The 15,271-nt window shown below is 50.8% G+C and overlaps 7 protein-coding genes across 7 annotated transcripts; 3 read left to right on the forward strand and 4 right to left on the reverse strand.

The window, feature by feature from the left end:
• Positions 1-197: 197 nt before the first annotated feature.
• CC1G_14589 (hypothetical protein) lies at positions 198-2,065 on the reverse strand (the record flags this gene model as incomplete). The annotated part of the gene is made up of 5 exons (XM_002911112.1): positions 198-303; positions 354-534; positions 587-609; positions 709-912; positions 969-2,065. The coding sequence occupies 5 exons, from the start codon at positions 2,063-2,065 to the stop codon at positions 198-200; spliced, it is 1,611 nt and encodes a 536-aa protein (XP_002911158.1).
• A 252-nt stretch (positions 2,066-2,317) lies between these two features.
• Positions 2,318-3,217, forward strand: CC1G_00118 (ER-to-Golgi transporter; the record flags this gene model as incomplete). The annotated part of the gene is made up of 6 exons (XM_001836930.1): positions 2,318-2,464; positions 2,512-2,523; positions 2,578-2,894; positions 2,946-2,996; positions 3,047-3,100; positions 3,157-3,217. 6 exons carry the CDS (start codon positions 2,318-2,320, stop codon positions 3,215-3,217), a joined length of 642 nt encoding a protein of 213 aa, XP_001836982.1.
• A 118-nt stretch (positions 3,218-3,335) lies between these two features.
• CC1G_00119 (hypothetical protein) lies at positions 3,336-4,613 on the reverse strand (the record flags this gene model as incomplete). Its single annotated transcript, XM_001836931.2, has 3 exons — positions 3,336-4,254; positions 4,309-4,365; positions 4,438-4,613. 3 exons carry the CDS (start codon positions 4,611-4,613, stop codon positions 3,336-3,338), a joined length of 1,152 nt encoding a protein of 383 aa, XP_001836983.2.
• A 218-nt stretch (positions 4,614-4,831) lies between these two features.
• Positions 4,832-6,457, reverse strand: CC1G_00120 (cytoplasmic protein). Its single transcript, XM_001836932.2, has 6 exons — positions 6,058-6,457; positions 5,929-5,989; positions 5,410-5,877; positions 5,225-5,345; positions 5,042-5,172; positions 4,832-4,981 (listed from the first exon to the last, which is right to left on the reverse strand). Exons 1-6 carry the CDS (start codon positions 6,209-6,211, stop codon positions 4,963-4,965), a joined length of 954 nt encoding a protein of 317 aa, XP_001836984.1. The 5' UTR covers positions 6,212-6,457; the 3' UTR covers positions 4,832-4,962.
• Positions 6,458-6,777: 320 nt separating this feature from the next.
• Positions 6,778-9,369, forward strand: CC1G_00121 (hypothetical protein; the record flags this gene model as incomplete). Its single annotated transcript, XM_001836933.2, has 16 exons — positions 6,778-6,955; positions 7,006-7,068; positions 7,118-7,152; positions 7,204-7,257; positions 7,318-7,355; positions 7,417-7,460; positions 7,515-7,583; positions 7,645-7,673; positions 7,727-7,902; positions 7,958-8,211; positions 8,265-8,331; positions 8,382-8,585; positions 8,637-8,666; positions 8,723-8,956; positions 9,016-9,077; positions 9,130-9,369. 16 exons carry the CDS (start codon positions 6,778-6,780, stop codon positions 9,285-9,287), a joined length of 1,695 nt encoding a protein of 564 aa, XP_001836985.2. The 3' UTR covers positions 9,288-9,369.
• Positions 9,370-9,733: 364 nt separating this feature from the next.
• CC1G_00122 (cytochrome P450) lies at positions 9,734-12,267 on the forward strand (the record flags this gene model as incomplete). The annotated part of the gene is made up of 16 exons (XM_001836934.2): positions 9,734-9,914; positions 9,985-10,047; positions 10,103-10,137; positions 10,186-10,239; positions 10,301-10,338; positions 10,386-10,429; positions 10,488-10,556; positions 10,610-10,638; positions 10,689-10,864; positions 10,916-11,169; positions 11,222-11,288; positions 11,340-11,543; positions 11,608-11,637; positions 11,693-11,926; positions 11,996-12,057; positions 12,110-12,267. The coding sequence occupies 16 exons, from the start codon at positions 9,734-9,736 to the stop codon at positions 12,265-12,267; spliced, it is 1,698 nt and encodes a 565-aa protein (XP_001836986.2).
• Positions 12,268-12,869: 602 nt separating this feature from the next.
• Positions 12,870-14,949, reverse strand: CC1G_00123 (hypothetical protein; the record flags this gene model as incomplete). Its single annotated transcript, XM_001836935.2, has 4 exons — positions 12,870-12,940; positions 12,997-13,465; positions 13,518-14,290; positions 14,343-14,949. The coding sequence occupies 4 exons, from the start codon at positions 14,947-14,949 to the stop codon at positions 12,870-12,872; spliced, it is 1,920 nt and encodes a 639-aa protein (XP_001836987.2).
• Positions 14,950-15,271: the final 322 nt, after the last annotated feature.

Consider the following 15,271-nt stretch of genomic DNA (forward strand, 5'->3'; position numbering starts at 1 on the left):
TGCCACCGTGGCTGAAGCAACTGTACAGTTGGTGACGCTTAAATTCACACGCATTTGATCCGGAGCTAATGGGTGAATAGGGGGAGGCGCGGTTCCATTAATGAAGACTATTATACGGGAAATAACATAAGTAGAAGAAGCATGTCTTTAGCATAAAACACTTGTGAATGATCTCAGAAAACATCCATCCAGAGGCATCAGTTAGTCAACTCCTTCAAGCAACGGAAGACTTCATCGTCTTCGTAAATATCGGTTTCGCCTGCAATCGTCGAGCCGCGATGACATGAAGCAGCGTGTTTCCACCTATCAGAGGGTAAGTCAGGCGCAAGCCGGTCGCGAGACAAAGTACCCACCAGAAAATCTCTTTGACCTTGCACTCTCCGTTCTTGATACCTTCGACGGCAATCCATTTGGAACACTTGTGACATTTTCCTTCTTGGATATGTGTCTTCTCGTTCTTGCCAGGCCGTGGGCGAGATACGACTCGGAACGCGGTTGGGGGAGAGAAAGGAAGACCAGTCGACGCAGATACACCTAGATGCAAGATTAATACCCCCACAAGGAAGCGACGAAGGCTAGGATTTACCATGCGCGTATTGCATGTGGTAGCTGCAATTGACCGATCAATGACAGTACTGTTTAAGTTAAGGAAGACTCTGCAGAACAACCATGAGTAAATATCACAAGAGAAGGGCGCCCAAAGCGTACCACTTAAACGCGGAGACCTTCATCGGCAGCCACACTTTCTTTCCTTCGCCGCCCCGAGAAGGGCGTTCCACACAAATCGGACACAATCCTACCTTATCCTTGCCTCGACCCTTCACAAATCGAGGCGTGTACAGGTCAAGAGGGCCGCGAGGATGATTGTAAATTCCCCCGGGAGCGCGAGGAGGGGGAAATGGAGAAGGCGACCTGGGCAGTCAGAGTTAGTGACGGAACGAGGACAAAAACAAAGTAAACAAACACACTCTACGCCTGGTGGCCGGTACCAAGAACTGACAGGAAAGCGCCGATACAGTAGAGGAAAATCGGCAGAGATTTCAATACTGGGAGGGAAGGTGCGAGTAGTTCTTATCGGGTCGGCAGAGAGTGTTTGGGCAGATGTAGATGGAGCAGACGGCATCCCGGCAGCAGACGACGAGACGTTCTCTGTGTCCTTTCCACCGGGGACGTGAAGTTTTTCTTCTTTCCATTGCCCTCGCGGTCTTTTCCGCCGAGGATCTATGGTCGTGTCCAGAGTGCGCCTGCGCTTCAGAGCCTTTACGGTATCAACGCCAGAAGGTGAGGAGTCAGCACTGCTAGCACTTGGTGTAGATGGCAATGGAGAGAGCGGAGAAAGTAAACCAGATCTAGGATAGGCATCCGTGCGGGAATCTTGTCGTAACGGTGTCTTTTTAATTGTCCCAGTGCGGTCAACGTTTTCGTTCTGCTCGTTCGATCTGCTGGCCCGAGATGTTGAGATCTTGCATGGTGAAGAGAGAGTTGGAACGTTTGGTTCCAGTGAATTGGTTCCTGTTTGGAAGGACTCTCCTGCACTTGAGAGTAATCGTTCCAGAAACGGCGCATTTTCGCTATCCAGCAGTGCATTTGCGTGGACTTGATTGGCAATATCCGACAACTGCTGAGATCCACGGACAATGGGAGAGACATCATCGAGCGGTTGCGAGAGTGAAGGATTATCGTCCAATGCAAAGAGTGCCGTCAAGGGAGGATCGTCGACAATGCTACTTTGGCTTTGGTACGGCGAGTCGGAAAACGCGTTTGTGTTTCTCGAAGGGCCAGACGAAGCGTCTGACCATTGTGTCAAACGTGCAGGAGAAGGTGTGAACGACAGCGTCGTCTCCTGTGAGCCCGAAATCAGACTGTCTCGTCGAACTTGAGATGTCAAACCAGTGAGAGAAGTAGGAGCACGAAGATGGGTGTTTGCTGAAGGTAGACCGGCAGGTTGGCTTTCTAGCAGCGGATACTGGAAATGAAGTTCGAGGTCGTTACTCGGACTTGGGTTCGTTCTGTAGCTGTGAGTGATGTCGCGCAGAGGAGACGTTGGATTTTGAAGAGGAGACATGTTGAGCCATGCATCAAGACCAGTAAGTGAGGAAGTGAAGATATTTTTGTTAGTACGATCCATTGCAAGTCAAGTCTAAGTTGTAACAGAGATTAATCGAGAAAGTAGACGATTTAAATTCCAAGTTGTTTGGCTTGGCTTTTGATGCGACCACCTGATTTTCAAGGTCCGCCACCGCGCTGTCCAGCAACCAGCCTGCTGCCGCCAGACGTGGCCAATTGTATCAAAGTCCTCCTCAAGGCACCCTTATACATGGAGCTCTGGCATCTCCTGTTTTCTTCCTTTTGGGCTCTGCTTGCGGCGACACTAGCCAGAGGTGCTGCCCTCACAACTTCAATAGCACCCAACGAACGGCTATGCTTCTTCACTGATGTAGAGAAGGCGGGACAGAAAATCGGGGTATGTTCAGTGGTTTCCCGAGTGTGCATGTCGCTAACGAGTTCCAGTTTTACTTTGCGGTAGGTCGTCACAAGTAAATGAGCCACCTAGGTGCTTATGTTTCGCGTTCCAAGGTCCAATCCGGCGGCTCCTTCGACATTGATTGGGAAATCAAGGACCCAGGGCACAGAATCTTGCTCACCGGAAACCGTGAGCGCCAGGGTGACTATGTCCTGACCGGAAACATCCCTGGAGAATACTCCTTCTGCTTCATCAACGACATGTCCACGCTCACCGACAAACTCGTCGACTTTGACATCTCGGTCGAGAGCGAACCACGACACCAGGCGCCCGCCAAAGCAGGGCAGATCTCGGAACAGACGAGTGCTCTGGAGGAGAGCATCTTCCGATTGAATGGCATGCTTATGAACATCAAGCGAATGCAGAAGCAGTGAGTACATGTTCAGAGCCATTCGGAAGCAAGCTGTTAATCCGCGTGTAGCCATCATACCCAAGAGAACCGTGGTTTCGATATAGTGAAAACAACCCAGAAGTGAGTACCCATTCTGAATGTGTCTGCGATCCACTCACGATGTCCTCCAGTCAACTGTTCTGGTACGCCATCTTGGAGAGTCTGACAATCATTGGCATGGCTATGTACGTCTCGCACCGTACATTGACCCTGGATCACTGGCCTGACGCGTTTATCGCAGTTTCCAGGTTTACGTCCTCCAGACCTTCTTCACAAAGACAGGTCGACGATACAAGGTCTAGATTGTATTTTAATGGGTTTATAATTACATGCCATGGTTCTACGCCCTCGACTTCAGCACCAGCAAAACCTGTAAGCGATGTTCAATCAGCGCCGGTTCCACTCGAATTTGGGAAAACCTCACTTCTCGTTGTTCACCCACTCAACGTTCTCTGGGCCATACCACTTCGTGCATGGGATATGTTTGTCCAGGATTGTGGTGACACCTCCCGCCTCGTGTGCGACCGGTAGTAGTTCCTCTGGGAGGTTCCACACCTCCAGGGTCTCCATGCAGAGAGTTCTGGCGTATCCCGCGATCTGTGCGAGCAACTCTGAGAACAGAGTAGGTGGGGCGCGCAGTCGGGTTATGATCATCTTCCCAGCACGAGGATAATCGAAACTCCATGACGCGTATGTCTGACTGGATGCACCCTGCTCCCCCCCGATGGCCACACCAAAGAACTGCGGGTTCGGGACCTGCTTTTCTATGAAAGCTTGGACTCGGAGGTGTTGGAACTCTCCTAGGCCACCCCCTGGAATGAAAGAAAAGCCGGCCTGAGCACCCTCCTTCAACTGCACTTGCGGCATCTCTTCTCGAATTGCCGATGAATCCTTCTCCCAGACTGCTAGGATGCGATCCCTGTCGAGCCACTCCCACTTGCTTGCTTCCTGCGCCGGTCGCTCCTTGGCCCATTTAGCCAATTGGTCCACCGTCCAAATAGTTGAAGCTCGATTCTCCACAGCGACCCAACCATCATCGGACTCTTTCAGCAGTCCACAAGATTGGTAGAATCGCGTGCCGACGTCACTGTACAGGACGGACACAGACGCGTTTCCAAATCCTTCGTGGCGGGTAGGTGGAGCACCCCATTCTTCAGGGAACTTTGGAAGGGCTTCTGGCTTTGAGAGAACCCAGTGTAAAAGTCGCATCATATGCTTCCCGTAGCCTTTCTTCCTTTTCTCTGGAGGAGTATACACGGACGCGATTCCATAACCCACGCCGATTTCCGTTGAGGAGTTGGAACCGGTTCCTTTCGTGATGACCACTTCTCTGCGGAAACTGAGAACGTTCCGATTAGAATAGAGGAAGGAATGGGCAGAGAATGGGGCGTACGTTTCAGAGGCGCACATAAAATCTAGCGTTGTTGGGTCATCTCGAGGCGCGAGTACCCTGAGATTAGATAAAGGAATTAGGGGCACGTTAGGGATCAACTCGAGTCAAATCTGGGAGTGTACTACGAACCATGCTACGAATAGACCATCCGCGCCAACGGTGCTTCTCTCAATTCTGGCATCTCGCTCAAGGTACTCTTCCAGGGTAACACCCCTTCCCCATTCCTGAAATGATCGCTTTCGAGCTTCTTCAGCTTGAGCGGGCGTGGCCAAATATAGCGAATAGAGAGACAGATCGGTAGACATGATGAAGGTCACCGCGACACAGAGACTCGGAGTATAAAGGACAGTAGCGAAGGCCAGGTTGGAATCGGATAGATGTTTGTTTTGATTGGAATCGCGGCACGGCACTCAGCGTGACTCAGAGAGGCCGAAAGACATTGCATCACGATAATGCATGATGGTCCATGTGGTATCAAGACAGCAGTCAATTAGCGCAGCGCAAGGGTACAAGTCCAGTGATAAAAACGGGGTAAGATTACAGTTACAAGGTTGGTACAGGCTGTTACTCGGGCGTCACTGTCCGTCGGAATGCGGTTCAGGTCACAAACGAAAACGAATGATACTCGTGGTTTCAAGCTGTGGCTACACAGAATTAGTGGTCTCGGGTTTTCCTGGTAGACAAGCAGTTAGAAAGGCACACGCGTAAAGATTCACGATGTGTTCATTATTACCTGTATTCACCCTCAGCAGCAACGCTCAGTTCCTCGAGATCGCCCTGGACGGTAGAAAGCGCTTCCGCGGCCGTTGAGAAAAAGAGTAGTTGGGCCTTGACAAGCTCATTGAGGTTCTTGATCGGCTCGGGCTACAATAGCGTCAAGGCGAGGACTTTGAAGGAGTCGTTAGTAATTACGTACATTCTCGAGGACGGTCTTCATGAGGGTGATCGCAACCTCAGTCTTCTGAACGAGGTCATCTTCGGCATTCTCGACCTCAAGGCGAGCTTGCTCTTGCTTGGCAGGACTGGCTGATTTGAGTCTAAGGAAGATGTAACAATGGTCCATGAACGTGGCGCATGTGCATTGTAAATGGATGCACGTACGTCTGTTTGGCAGCGTCCAATTCCAGACGGCTAGTACGGACAGCTTGCCGCGCCCCCATGGCCAATGTAATGGCGGTGTTGAGGGTTTGTTGCCAAGGTGCCAAAAAGTTAGTCTTGATAGCATGGTCCTGCTCAACGCGGGCACCAGCGATGCGATCCCAGCTGCTAGCGTACAAGGCCAAAGCCTTGCCGAGCTTATCGCCATTCTCGCCAATCGCAGCACCGTGGGCCGGGCTAACGATGGCGCCGGCAGCAGCAGTTGCTGCGCGGCTGAGTGCATGGGGGAGGGTCTTGTGGTGATGAACGGGAGGAGCAGATGGAGAGGTAGGGACGGGGAGATTTGTGCCCTTGAGGTTGGTTGCAGCGAAGTTGGTTAGGTTGTAGGCGACGGAGCTGGAGATCTCAGACAGAGATTCCTGGATCTGCACGGGATAGTCATACGACTCGGAATCATAGACCTTGGTGACCCTTTATGAAGACGGTTCAGATGTGGGACATTGACCATGATTGTGGACATACTTGAGTAAGGCAATGTGAGCAGCACGGAGAGCGTCGACACGGGCTTCCAAGTCCTTGTATTCTGTTCATTCGAAAAGTGATTTAGATGCAGATCGGCGGTCAGTTATAGAGATTGTCAGTCATAAGCACCTTGGGGGAGTTCAGTGATTTCGTCAGGAGCGATTTGGCCCAGCTTTTCACGCGTCGCTTGAACGCTGGAGGTGAAGCCCTTGCTGATCTTGGTACCAGCTGAACCTAGGTTGATGTTGGCCAAACTTGCAGAAATTTTGTTCCAACCCTCCATGATTTCGATTTATGATATGTCCAGGTCTTTGGTGGTGTGAATGGGTTGGACCTGTTGAGAAAGACGATATACAGGACAAGAGAGAGAGGTGGAACCGCCACAGCCTTGAGATCAGTGACTAAAAAGGCAGCTCGCGACGTCTTGGCGACTGGCGGCGCTCGCGGACTGGACTGGACAGTGTGCATAAGCCAGAACCTGGTCTCTGTATGCTATTTTCAACTCTCTTCTGCAAATCGACAAATCGATATAATCGACGGCTCGAGCTGTTCTCTCACAGGCCTCCTTGCGTCTCAGGGGAAGAAATAGTTGTGGGCACTGACTCATGCGGGACCGACTAAATCAATCAAGTTCTGAGGCTCTCCTCATACATAATACGAGGAGAAAACCGGAAGACATGTCGACTATGAAACGCCGAAAGTCCTCTCTGACCGAGTCATTCAGGAGTTTCTATGCCGTAGCTGGCGCACCTGCCTTGGACCTTCCAGCAAAGCCGTTTGATACGGGATACTTGGCCACCAATATAAAATGACGCCGGTCATGTTGGCCGTTGCATCATTCTGTCTCCCATGCAAGGTTCCGAGCGATTGTTATCCCTCCCTCTATCCGCGCCCTCTTCCCAATCCTTGAAGGAAGGCGCCATCTTGGTGGCTGCAACTTGGGCAGCATGGCGCGTGCTGAAAGCTCTGACAAGCAGCCACCCGCTTGACAAAGTTCCTGGCCCCAGAGCAGAGTCATGGTTCTTCGGTATGTGGAGACACTTGTCCCGCTGTGGCTTTGCACTGAAGGTTGTTTAGGGTGTATGTTGCAGTTCTTCAACCCCAATGCCTGGGATTTCCACGCAGAAATCGCGAAGAAATGTACGTCCACTCTCTGCTTCAGAAACGACCTGTACTTCTCGTTTTACAGACCCAGGCATCACCAGGTTGCCCAGCATGCAAGGGGTACGCTCCAATTGTCATCTGCCATCTATATTGTGACTGAGCGAAGCCTAGGATGTAATGCTGCACATAGACGACCCAAAAGCATTATACCACATTCTAGTTAAAGTAAGTTTCGGCCTTTGCCAATGTTTCCCGATTTATGGGTTCACATACACACTACGCAAGGATCAAAATATTTTTGAAGAATCCGAGGACTTCATCCGGTTAGCTTTCACAGTCCAGGTGACTGGGCGCAAGTGCATCCCATACTGACCAATACTCTAGGACGAACGGCCTCGTCTTTGGACCTGGACTCTTGGCTACGCTGGGTAGGTCTGCGAGGTAATTGGGTTTAAGAGGTATACTTAACTCAAGGGGGGCAGGCGATCACCACCGCAAGCAGCGCAAACTGCTGAATCCTGTTTTCTCCATCGCACATATGCGAGAAATGAGTGAGTATGATCCAGACCAGCTGAATTGATGGCAACTACAGCTCACGTACGTGATACCCAGTCCCCACCTTCTACGACGTTGCATATCGGGTAGGATTCCGTTCGTAGTAGTTAATGAGGATTCGCTCTAACATGGCCATTAGCTTCGCGACTCATTTAGCAAGCTTGTCAAGGATGGACCATCTGAAATTGACATTGCTTCCTGGATGACTCGCACTGCATTGGAACTCATTGGGCAGAGCGGTTTAGGCACATCCTTCGACTCGCTGCAACAAGGAGCCGCTGAACACCCCTTTGCTGCCAGTCTGAAAGGCCTGATGTGAGTCTTACCGTTTCTCTCTTGGAAGTACTTTTGTGACAGGCCCCGTATCTAGGCAAGGGTTATCGGTTATTCCCTTCTGGCGTTTCGTTGTCCTCCCAAAGTTCGATGGAATTGGATCCCCTCGTTTCAGGAGATGGGTTGTCGAGAGGATCCCTTCGAAGAATATCCAAAAGCTAGTCAACATGGTCGATGTGATGCACAACACCTCTTTGGAGATCTATGAAAAGAAAAAAGCGGCTCTTGCGGAAGACACTGGAAGCCATGATGAAGTGGGTTCGCGTTGCAAGGATATCATCGGAATCCTGAGTGCGTTACCTCGTGGTGTTCCTTTCGACCTGTCTCACTCATTAGTTTGTTAGTGCGAGAAAACATGAACGCCTCCGGAGACGAGCGGATGCCAGAACACGAGGTGCTTGGGCAGATGTCGTACGTGGTGATTTTCTCGACTAGTACAAGGCGCTCCTAATCTATTTCAGGACCTTGATGTTTGCGGCGATGGACACGACGTCCAACGCTCTTTGTAGGATCTTGCATCTGCTGAGTGAAAACCAGCACGTGCAGGACCGCGTTCGACGGGAGATCCTCGAAGCAAAGGAACAGGCAGGAGGCTCAGACCTGTCTTACGACGACTTGGTCCAGCTGCCTTACCTGGATTCTGTTTGTCGAGAAACACTGCGTCTGTGAGTCAACCCCAATGATTGTCACAGCCTCGTCTCATTTATATCTTATAGGTATCCTCCACTTCCCGTTGTAATGCGACAGTAAGACATCATTCAATTTATAAGACGGCACCCTGACCGCAACTTTACCCTAATAGAGCGCGGCAAGACGCGATCGTGCCTCTTTCTCGGCCCTTCACATCAACCGACGGAAAGCCTACCCAACAGGTCTTGGTTCCCCGAGGTACCCAAACTATTATCGGTATAATGTCATGCAACAGAAACCCTGCTATCTGGGGTCCGGATGCTTTGGAATGGAAACCGGAGAGGTGGTTGAACCCTCTGCCTGATACCGTGACTAGTGCGAAGGTTCCAGGGATTTATTCGCATCTGTGAGTGCATCGGCATCCTGGAAAACTGATCTTATTACTAACGTCCTGACTTGATCTAGCATGACTTTTATTGGTGGCGGACGTTCGTGTATTGGCTTCAAATTCTCGCAACTTGAAATGAGTACGTGATGACTTGGAGGACAGGTTGGCTTTGATGTCTGACTATGTCCCAGAGGTCGTCCTTTGCTGCCTTCTGGAATCCTTCAAGTTCACCCCAACCGACAAGAAGATCACTTGGCTGTTCAACGGTGTTACTCAGCCCGCAGTGATGGAACCCGGAAGTACAGACGTTCCCCACCTCCAAATGCCCTTGAATGTTTCACGACTCTAGCCGTGAGGCCCGGGCACAGGATATTCGTTCCGTAAACACATTGTATCATTTGGCTAATAATCCCTACTCCCAGTTTCATTAATCTTACAAGAAGCCTTGGCTCAGATGTCGGTTGCGTTTCGTTACCGATAATTGCATGAAATGCGAGGCCCACGCAGCAGTGTCCTCTGTTATGGCCTTCCTGGAGAAAGACACCACGTCTGTTAATGGGTCCGTGCAGTCGTATGTGTCGTGAAGTTGAACTACATGATGCGTCCATCGCTGACCGGGGGCGGAAACTTCAGGGAAGGATGAGTGGCCATTTCGTCATGCCGTTAACCCTGAGCGCTCCGGTCACTGCCATTCGCAGGGTTACATCATCCCTTGTATACAACCCGATGTTAAAGCGGGTATAAAAGAAGCTGTGGTCTACTATGTACGTATTGGTCTTTGTTTGATCACCCGCAATGCAGAGCGCCGACCAACTTCTCCAACGGCTACCTCCGTCGCTGACGTCCCTTATGAATTTGAAGCAAGGAGCCATCGTCCTTGTTGCGACGTGGGCGATATGGAGACTCTTGAAGACTCTCACAGCTAAGGACCCACTGAGCGTTGTTCCGGGTCCGAAATCCGAGCATTGGTACTTTGGTACGTTCAAGTTGAACGAATGGTTTCATTCACTCAATTGTGGCTAACAGGGGTCTTTCTAATCGGTCAGGAAACCTTTTGAAATTGTTCACACCTGGCTATCGGGACTACATGGACATGCTTGCGGGAGATTGTATGTGGTTCTTTCTTCCTTAGAAGGCGGAATATCTCACGTCTCCCTGTCATAGACCCACGTCTTGCGAGAATACCAAGTGTAGGAGGCGTAAGTTGCTACAGGCCTCAATCGAAGATGTCTCTGAACCCGGTGCAGGCGTCTATGCTTTATACGGCTGATCCCAAGGCCATGTATTCCGTCCTCGTGAAGGTTAGATTATATTGCTGCACTTATACTCGTCCCGGAATCTCCTTCATCTTTTACAATCCAGGACTCGAGCAGCTGGGACGTGACCCCCGACTTCATTCGGTATGTACTTCCCTCGCGGAGGCGCATCGTACACTCAACCTTCGAAGAACCAATCTCCTTATGTTTGGTCCAGGACTTTTGGCCACAGTGGGTACGTCGTTTTCCTCCAGAGTTCGCCCAAGAATCGGGAGCTGAGCATCGCTGAACAGATGAGCAACACCGCAAGCAGCGTAAACTGCTAAATCCAGTGTTTTCCATCGCGCACATGCGGGAGATGAGTGAATATCTATCTCCCGTGTCCGTCGAATTGATAGGCTAATATTATTCTCAGTTCCGACGTTCTATGAAGTTGCACACAGGGTATGACCTCTTCACTCCAGGTCCTTACCAGCTATTTATATCACTTCCAGCTCCGAGACTCTATTAGCACGACAGTTTCCGCAGGGGAAACTGAAATGAATATGTTGGAATGGACGACCCGCACCGCACTGGAACTGATCGGCCGGAGTGGACTTGGAACGTCAATCGATTCCCTCGAACCAGAAGGAAAGCCTCATCCTTATGCGACGAGTATCAAGAACCTTATGTCTGTAACACCTGCCCAAACTGTCGCCCAGCCCCTGACGATGTTCTATAGGCAAGCCATGGTTCCTTTAACGTTCTCCCGCTTCGCCGTCCTACCCAAGGTTGTCAACATTGGGACACCTCAATTCCGCAGATGGGTGGTCGACATGTTGCCCTGGGGAAATCTGCAGAAGCTGGTGCGCCTTATCGACATCATGCACAACACCTCTATGGAGATATACGCAAGAAAGAAGAAAGCCTTGGTAGGTGGCGATGGGGTTGCTCACGAGGAGGCAGATCAAGGAAAAGACATCATAAGTATTCTATGTAAGTTCTTCATTCTAGCCTTAACATATCATCTCACAACGCATTGTTGCAGTGAGAGAAAACATGGCCGCTTCGGAGGAAGACAGGCTTCCAGAACATGAAGTCCTCGGTCAAATGTCGTACGCCCCTCTACCATGGATTATGTTTCCGTGGCTCACTCACACCGCAAGGACTATTACCTTTGCTGCAATGGACACGTCTTCCAATGCCTTGTCGAGGATTCTTTACCTTCTCAGCGAGTGTCCAGAGGTCCAGCAGCGCCTCCGCGCGGAGATTCTCGACGCAAAGCAACACAATGGCGACTCCGACCTCAGTTACGACGAATTGGTTCAATTGCCCTATCTGGATGCTGTGTGCCGTGAAACATTGCGATTGTGGGCCTCCATCCAATGTCATTCACAGGTCTTCACCGAACTGACTTGATTGCCTTTAACCCAGGTACCCGCCGCTCCCATTGGTCATTCGAGAGTGAGTCGTTTCTCGAGCATTGCTCGTTGCCACGATGCTCAATGTATCGATCAAGATCAACCCAAGACACCATTTTGCCCGTCTCTAAACCTATAATTACGACCAAAGGTGCAGTTGCCTCCGAGGTGCATGTCCCCAAAGGCACGCCTATCGTCATCGCCATATACTCTTCCAATACCGACCCAGAACTGTGGGGACCTGACGCGAAAGAATGGAAACCAGAGAGGTGGCTGGAACCCCTTCCTGAACAGCTGACCAGTGCGAAGATTCCAGGCATCTACTCCCATCTGTAGGTCCACCCTTATTGCTATTAGGCGGTGAATCTCGAGATGCTTAAAACGTGATGTACTTTATTTAGCATGACTTTTATTGGTGGTGGTCGCTCGTGTATCGGGTTCAAATTCTCTCAGCTAGAAATGAGTAAGAGCCATTCCATCGCTCAACACCTTCACCCGAGTAATACCTTCTACAGAGGTCGTCCTTTGCGCCTTGTTGGAATCATTCAGGTTCAGTCCCACAGACAAGAAGGTTATCTGGCTGAACAATGGGATTGTACAACCTGCTGTGGAGGAGCCGGAAAGCAACGGAAGTCCCCGTCTACAATTGCCCTTGAAGGTTTCTCTGCTCTGAAGCACTTTACATGTACTGCTATCAAATTGGGACCACATACCGTCCGTACACGCTGCCCAAATGGCAAACTGCTCTGATCCATATCCCAATTGCGGAAATCCTCCTGCCTTTTTGGTCGTAAGGCGAAGCTTTGCACCCAGTCCACATCTAGCACAAACAGAGACCAAACAACATCCAAAATTCAAAAGCCGGTTCACAACTGGAACGTAAACAGGGAATTCATTACAATCCTAGCGCGGAAGTCCATATATACCTTTGGCTCCTGAAATCTACCTACTATACATCCAAAGTGCACCACGCACGCGCACTTGTCAACTGCTTCAAACTTTGTTGCAGCAAGCTCCATCAGAAGGACTCGAGATCTACCTAAAGCGAACGGGTGAAGAACAAGAAAAAGGGTCTACGAACGAAGAGGGCATAGCAATACAGGGGGTGATAGTACATCGGTGAAACACTAAAAGGCTGTGTTAGATCCAAAAACGACGCCATAATAAAGTGAAGATAATGATAGTTGTGTTTGTGAGAAAAAGGGAACTGAAGTATGTGCATGTGGAACAAACCCCAAAGAAGAGTAAGTACGAGAAGCGAGAGAAGGGGTCAGCTTAAGCTTGGACTTTTTGAGGGGCAGCGTCGTCGTGCGCCGGGGAGATGACAGCGACAATCACGGAGATATCTGCAGGGAGAAAGTCAATAAACCAAGTCATGACCATCCCAAGGATATGCACGTACCGTCGTGTTTACCTCCTCTGAAGGTCCGTCCTGCTTCTCGTGCACGACGGGCAAAAGGGACTTCATCCTCATCGATAAAAGGGGCTCCAGGTGGAGTAGACGATCGACTGGATTTCGGCGTTCCCCGTCGTTCCGAAACCTTACGCGCACGCGAGCACAGGGCCTCGGAAAGCATCCCAGCCAATGTCTTGCGACGGAGCAGACGATCTGCAGATCCAGACTCTGCAGTTGAGGTTGATGAAGAAGACTGCGCGTTCGCGGGTTGAGGCACGGAATCCTTGCCAAGGAAGCTTCGGCGGAACTTGATGACCTCATCAAGTACCTCTTCATCCCAAAGATTGTCGCTCAAGCCATCGCTAGCAAGAATCAGGATATCATCTGCCTTGACGGGTAGAGTGAAATGGTGTGCTGTGGTCGAGGGCGTGACAGTAGGGTGTGTTGCAGGACCCAGCTGGAGTGGCATATTGAACTATGATTTCGCATGAGCCTCGATGTAAAAATAAAGCGCGAAAATAACTCACGTCCCACCACATTTCCTCGCTTCTCCAAATGATCTCCTCATCTCGAACCAGCATTCCCATGCAATCTCCGATGTGGGCTATTCTAATGACAGCGTCACAAGACTGAGCTGCGTCGTTCTCCAAGTAGATGGAAGGATGCAATGTGCCTGCGGCATAATTGGAGAATGGAGATGACGTCGAGGGTGCGGATGAAGATAGCGGAGGGTGTGCCGAAGATGTTACAATGGAGAGGGTAGTCATCGATGAGTTTCCATTGGCAGGCGGCTGGGGCGCATGGTCGAGGACGGCCAGCAATGCGGTCGATGATCCGGTCATAAGGGGTGTGGGTTCTTGGGATTTCTTCGAACGTTGCGAAAACGAGGTCGACGATTGGGATGGTGTTGAGGGATTCCCTGAAGATGCGTCATGGGATGGTGAAGGTGACGAACAGTTTGAAGAAACGTGGGTTTTGATGGTTTGGTCGTAAGCCCTTTCCAAAATTTGGAGGACGTCGATACCCTCTGACAGCTCATCTAGGGAATCAAGGAGATCCTCTTCAAGCTCTTGTTGTCGTTGTCTCTGAGCTTCTATCTCTTCCCATACGTAAAATGCATTCGAAAAAAGGGGATTTTGCCGTTCGCCGGGACGAGGTTTGAGATGAGTGGAAAACGAAAACTGGGGTCGGGACGATGATGAATTGAGGGGTTTCGCAGTTGCTGACGACTCTATCTCTGCCGAGCAGTAATGCATTAGACGTCGCGCGAACAGTGCACTCGCCGATGGCTGTGCAGGGTCTACAATTTCGACTCAGTTTACCTTATCATTCGCGTTTTAAAAGATGCTTACCGTGGTGCTTGGACCGCGTCCATCCTCCGACGCCGTCGGCAACTCCCATAGCATTGTCCCGAACAAAGTAGGCATCTTCTCCAACCTGAACAGCAAGAGAGAGGTCGTCGAGGGGTGAAGGTTGTGGTGAAAGGCGAGTAGTATGCAATCCTCGCGGGGTCTCGCCTGTTCTGCACCGCTTAGGGATACCGTAAGCACCAACGTCAAGCTGATATTTCAGGCGCTGTCGTTTCGGAGCCCTGTGCGGTGTTTCATGCGTGGAATGAGCCGGTTGTGGGTGTGACGAGGATTTTGGTGGCGACGACGAATATGTGAAGAGAGCATATTGGGATTGTATTTGTGATGATGAATTAGAGGGAGTTGTTCCGAGGGCAAGCGGTAGTGGCGGATGACCGCCATGGGAGTGCGATGAGTGTTGTGTTGACGAGTTTGACGTCGGATGCTCTGTGGGCAGTCGGTTGGGCGATGTGAGGACACCGGGGCGCAGCGGGGGCGGTGGAGAGTCAAAGAAGGTGAGGGGGATGACGCTGGTGGTGTGCAACGGCCGGTGCACGGAGGTCAGCGAGTTTGACCTCACGCGATAGAGGCTGGAATGGATGCTCTTCATCGTGGCCAGCGATGAGTGCGAGAGCTTGGACGGCGGCGGCAACGACGACGACGACGACGACGACGAGAAGGGTGGAAACGAAAGAAAGGCACGGAGTCTTAAACAAGGGAGCCAGGAACTAGCCGGAGTGCTTACTTAATCACGTGGCTCTTATCTGCTCCCAGTCAATGCGGGGTAGCAAATCATCGTTCATCGATTCCCAACCCTCGAATTAAATGAAAACTTGGCCCTCGTTGACCACGGACGCCCGCAGGTTCCAATGTGGGTCTTTACCCTGGACACCTGCCCAGTTGGGCCAAACTTCCGTTATTTAGGCGACCGT

Source organism: Coprinopsis cinerea (genome assembly GCF_000182895.1).
Source record: "Coprinopsis cinerea okayama7#130 chromosome 5 map unlocalized cont3.5, whole genome shotgun sequence".
Taxonomy (NCBI): Eukaryota; Fungi; Basidiomycota; class Agaricomycetes; order Agaricales; family Psathyrellaceae; genus Coprinopsis; species Coprinopsis cinerea.

Bases quoted from the DNA above. Each gene is read 5' to 3' on its own strand.
- CC1G_00120 (XM_001836932.2), bottom strand. From the start codon at position 6,211: ATGGAGGGTTGGAACAAAATTTCTGCAAGTTTGGCCAACATCAACCTA. The intron at 5,878-5,928 runs GTATGTCCACAA...GTCTTCATAAAG, and splicing joins GCTCACATTGCCTTACTCAA to GGTCACCAAGGTCTATGATT. The intron at 5,173-5,224 runs GTACGTAATTAC...ACGCTATTGTAG, and splicing joins TGAAGACCGTCCTCGAGAAT to CCCGAGCCGATCAAGAACCT.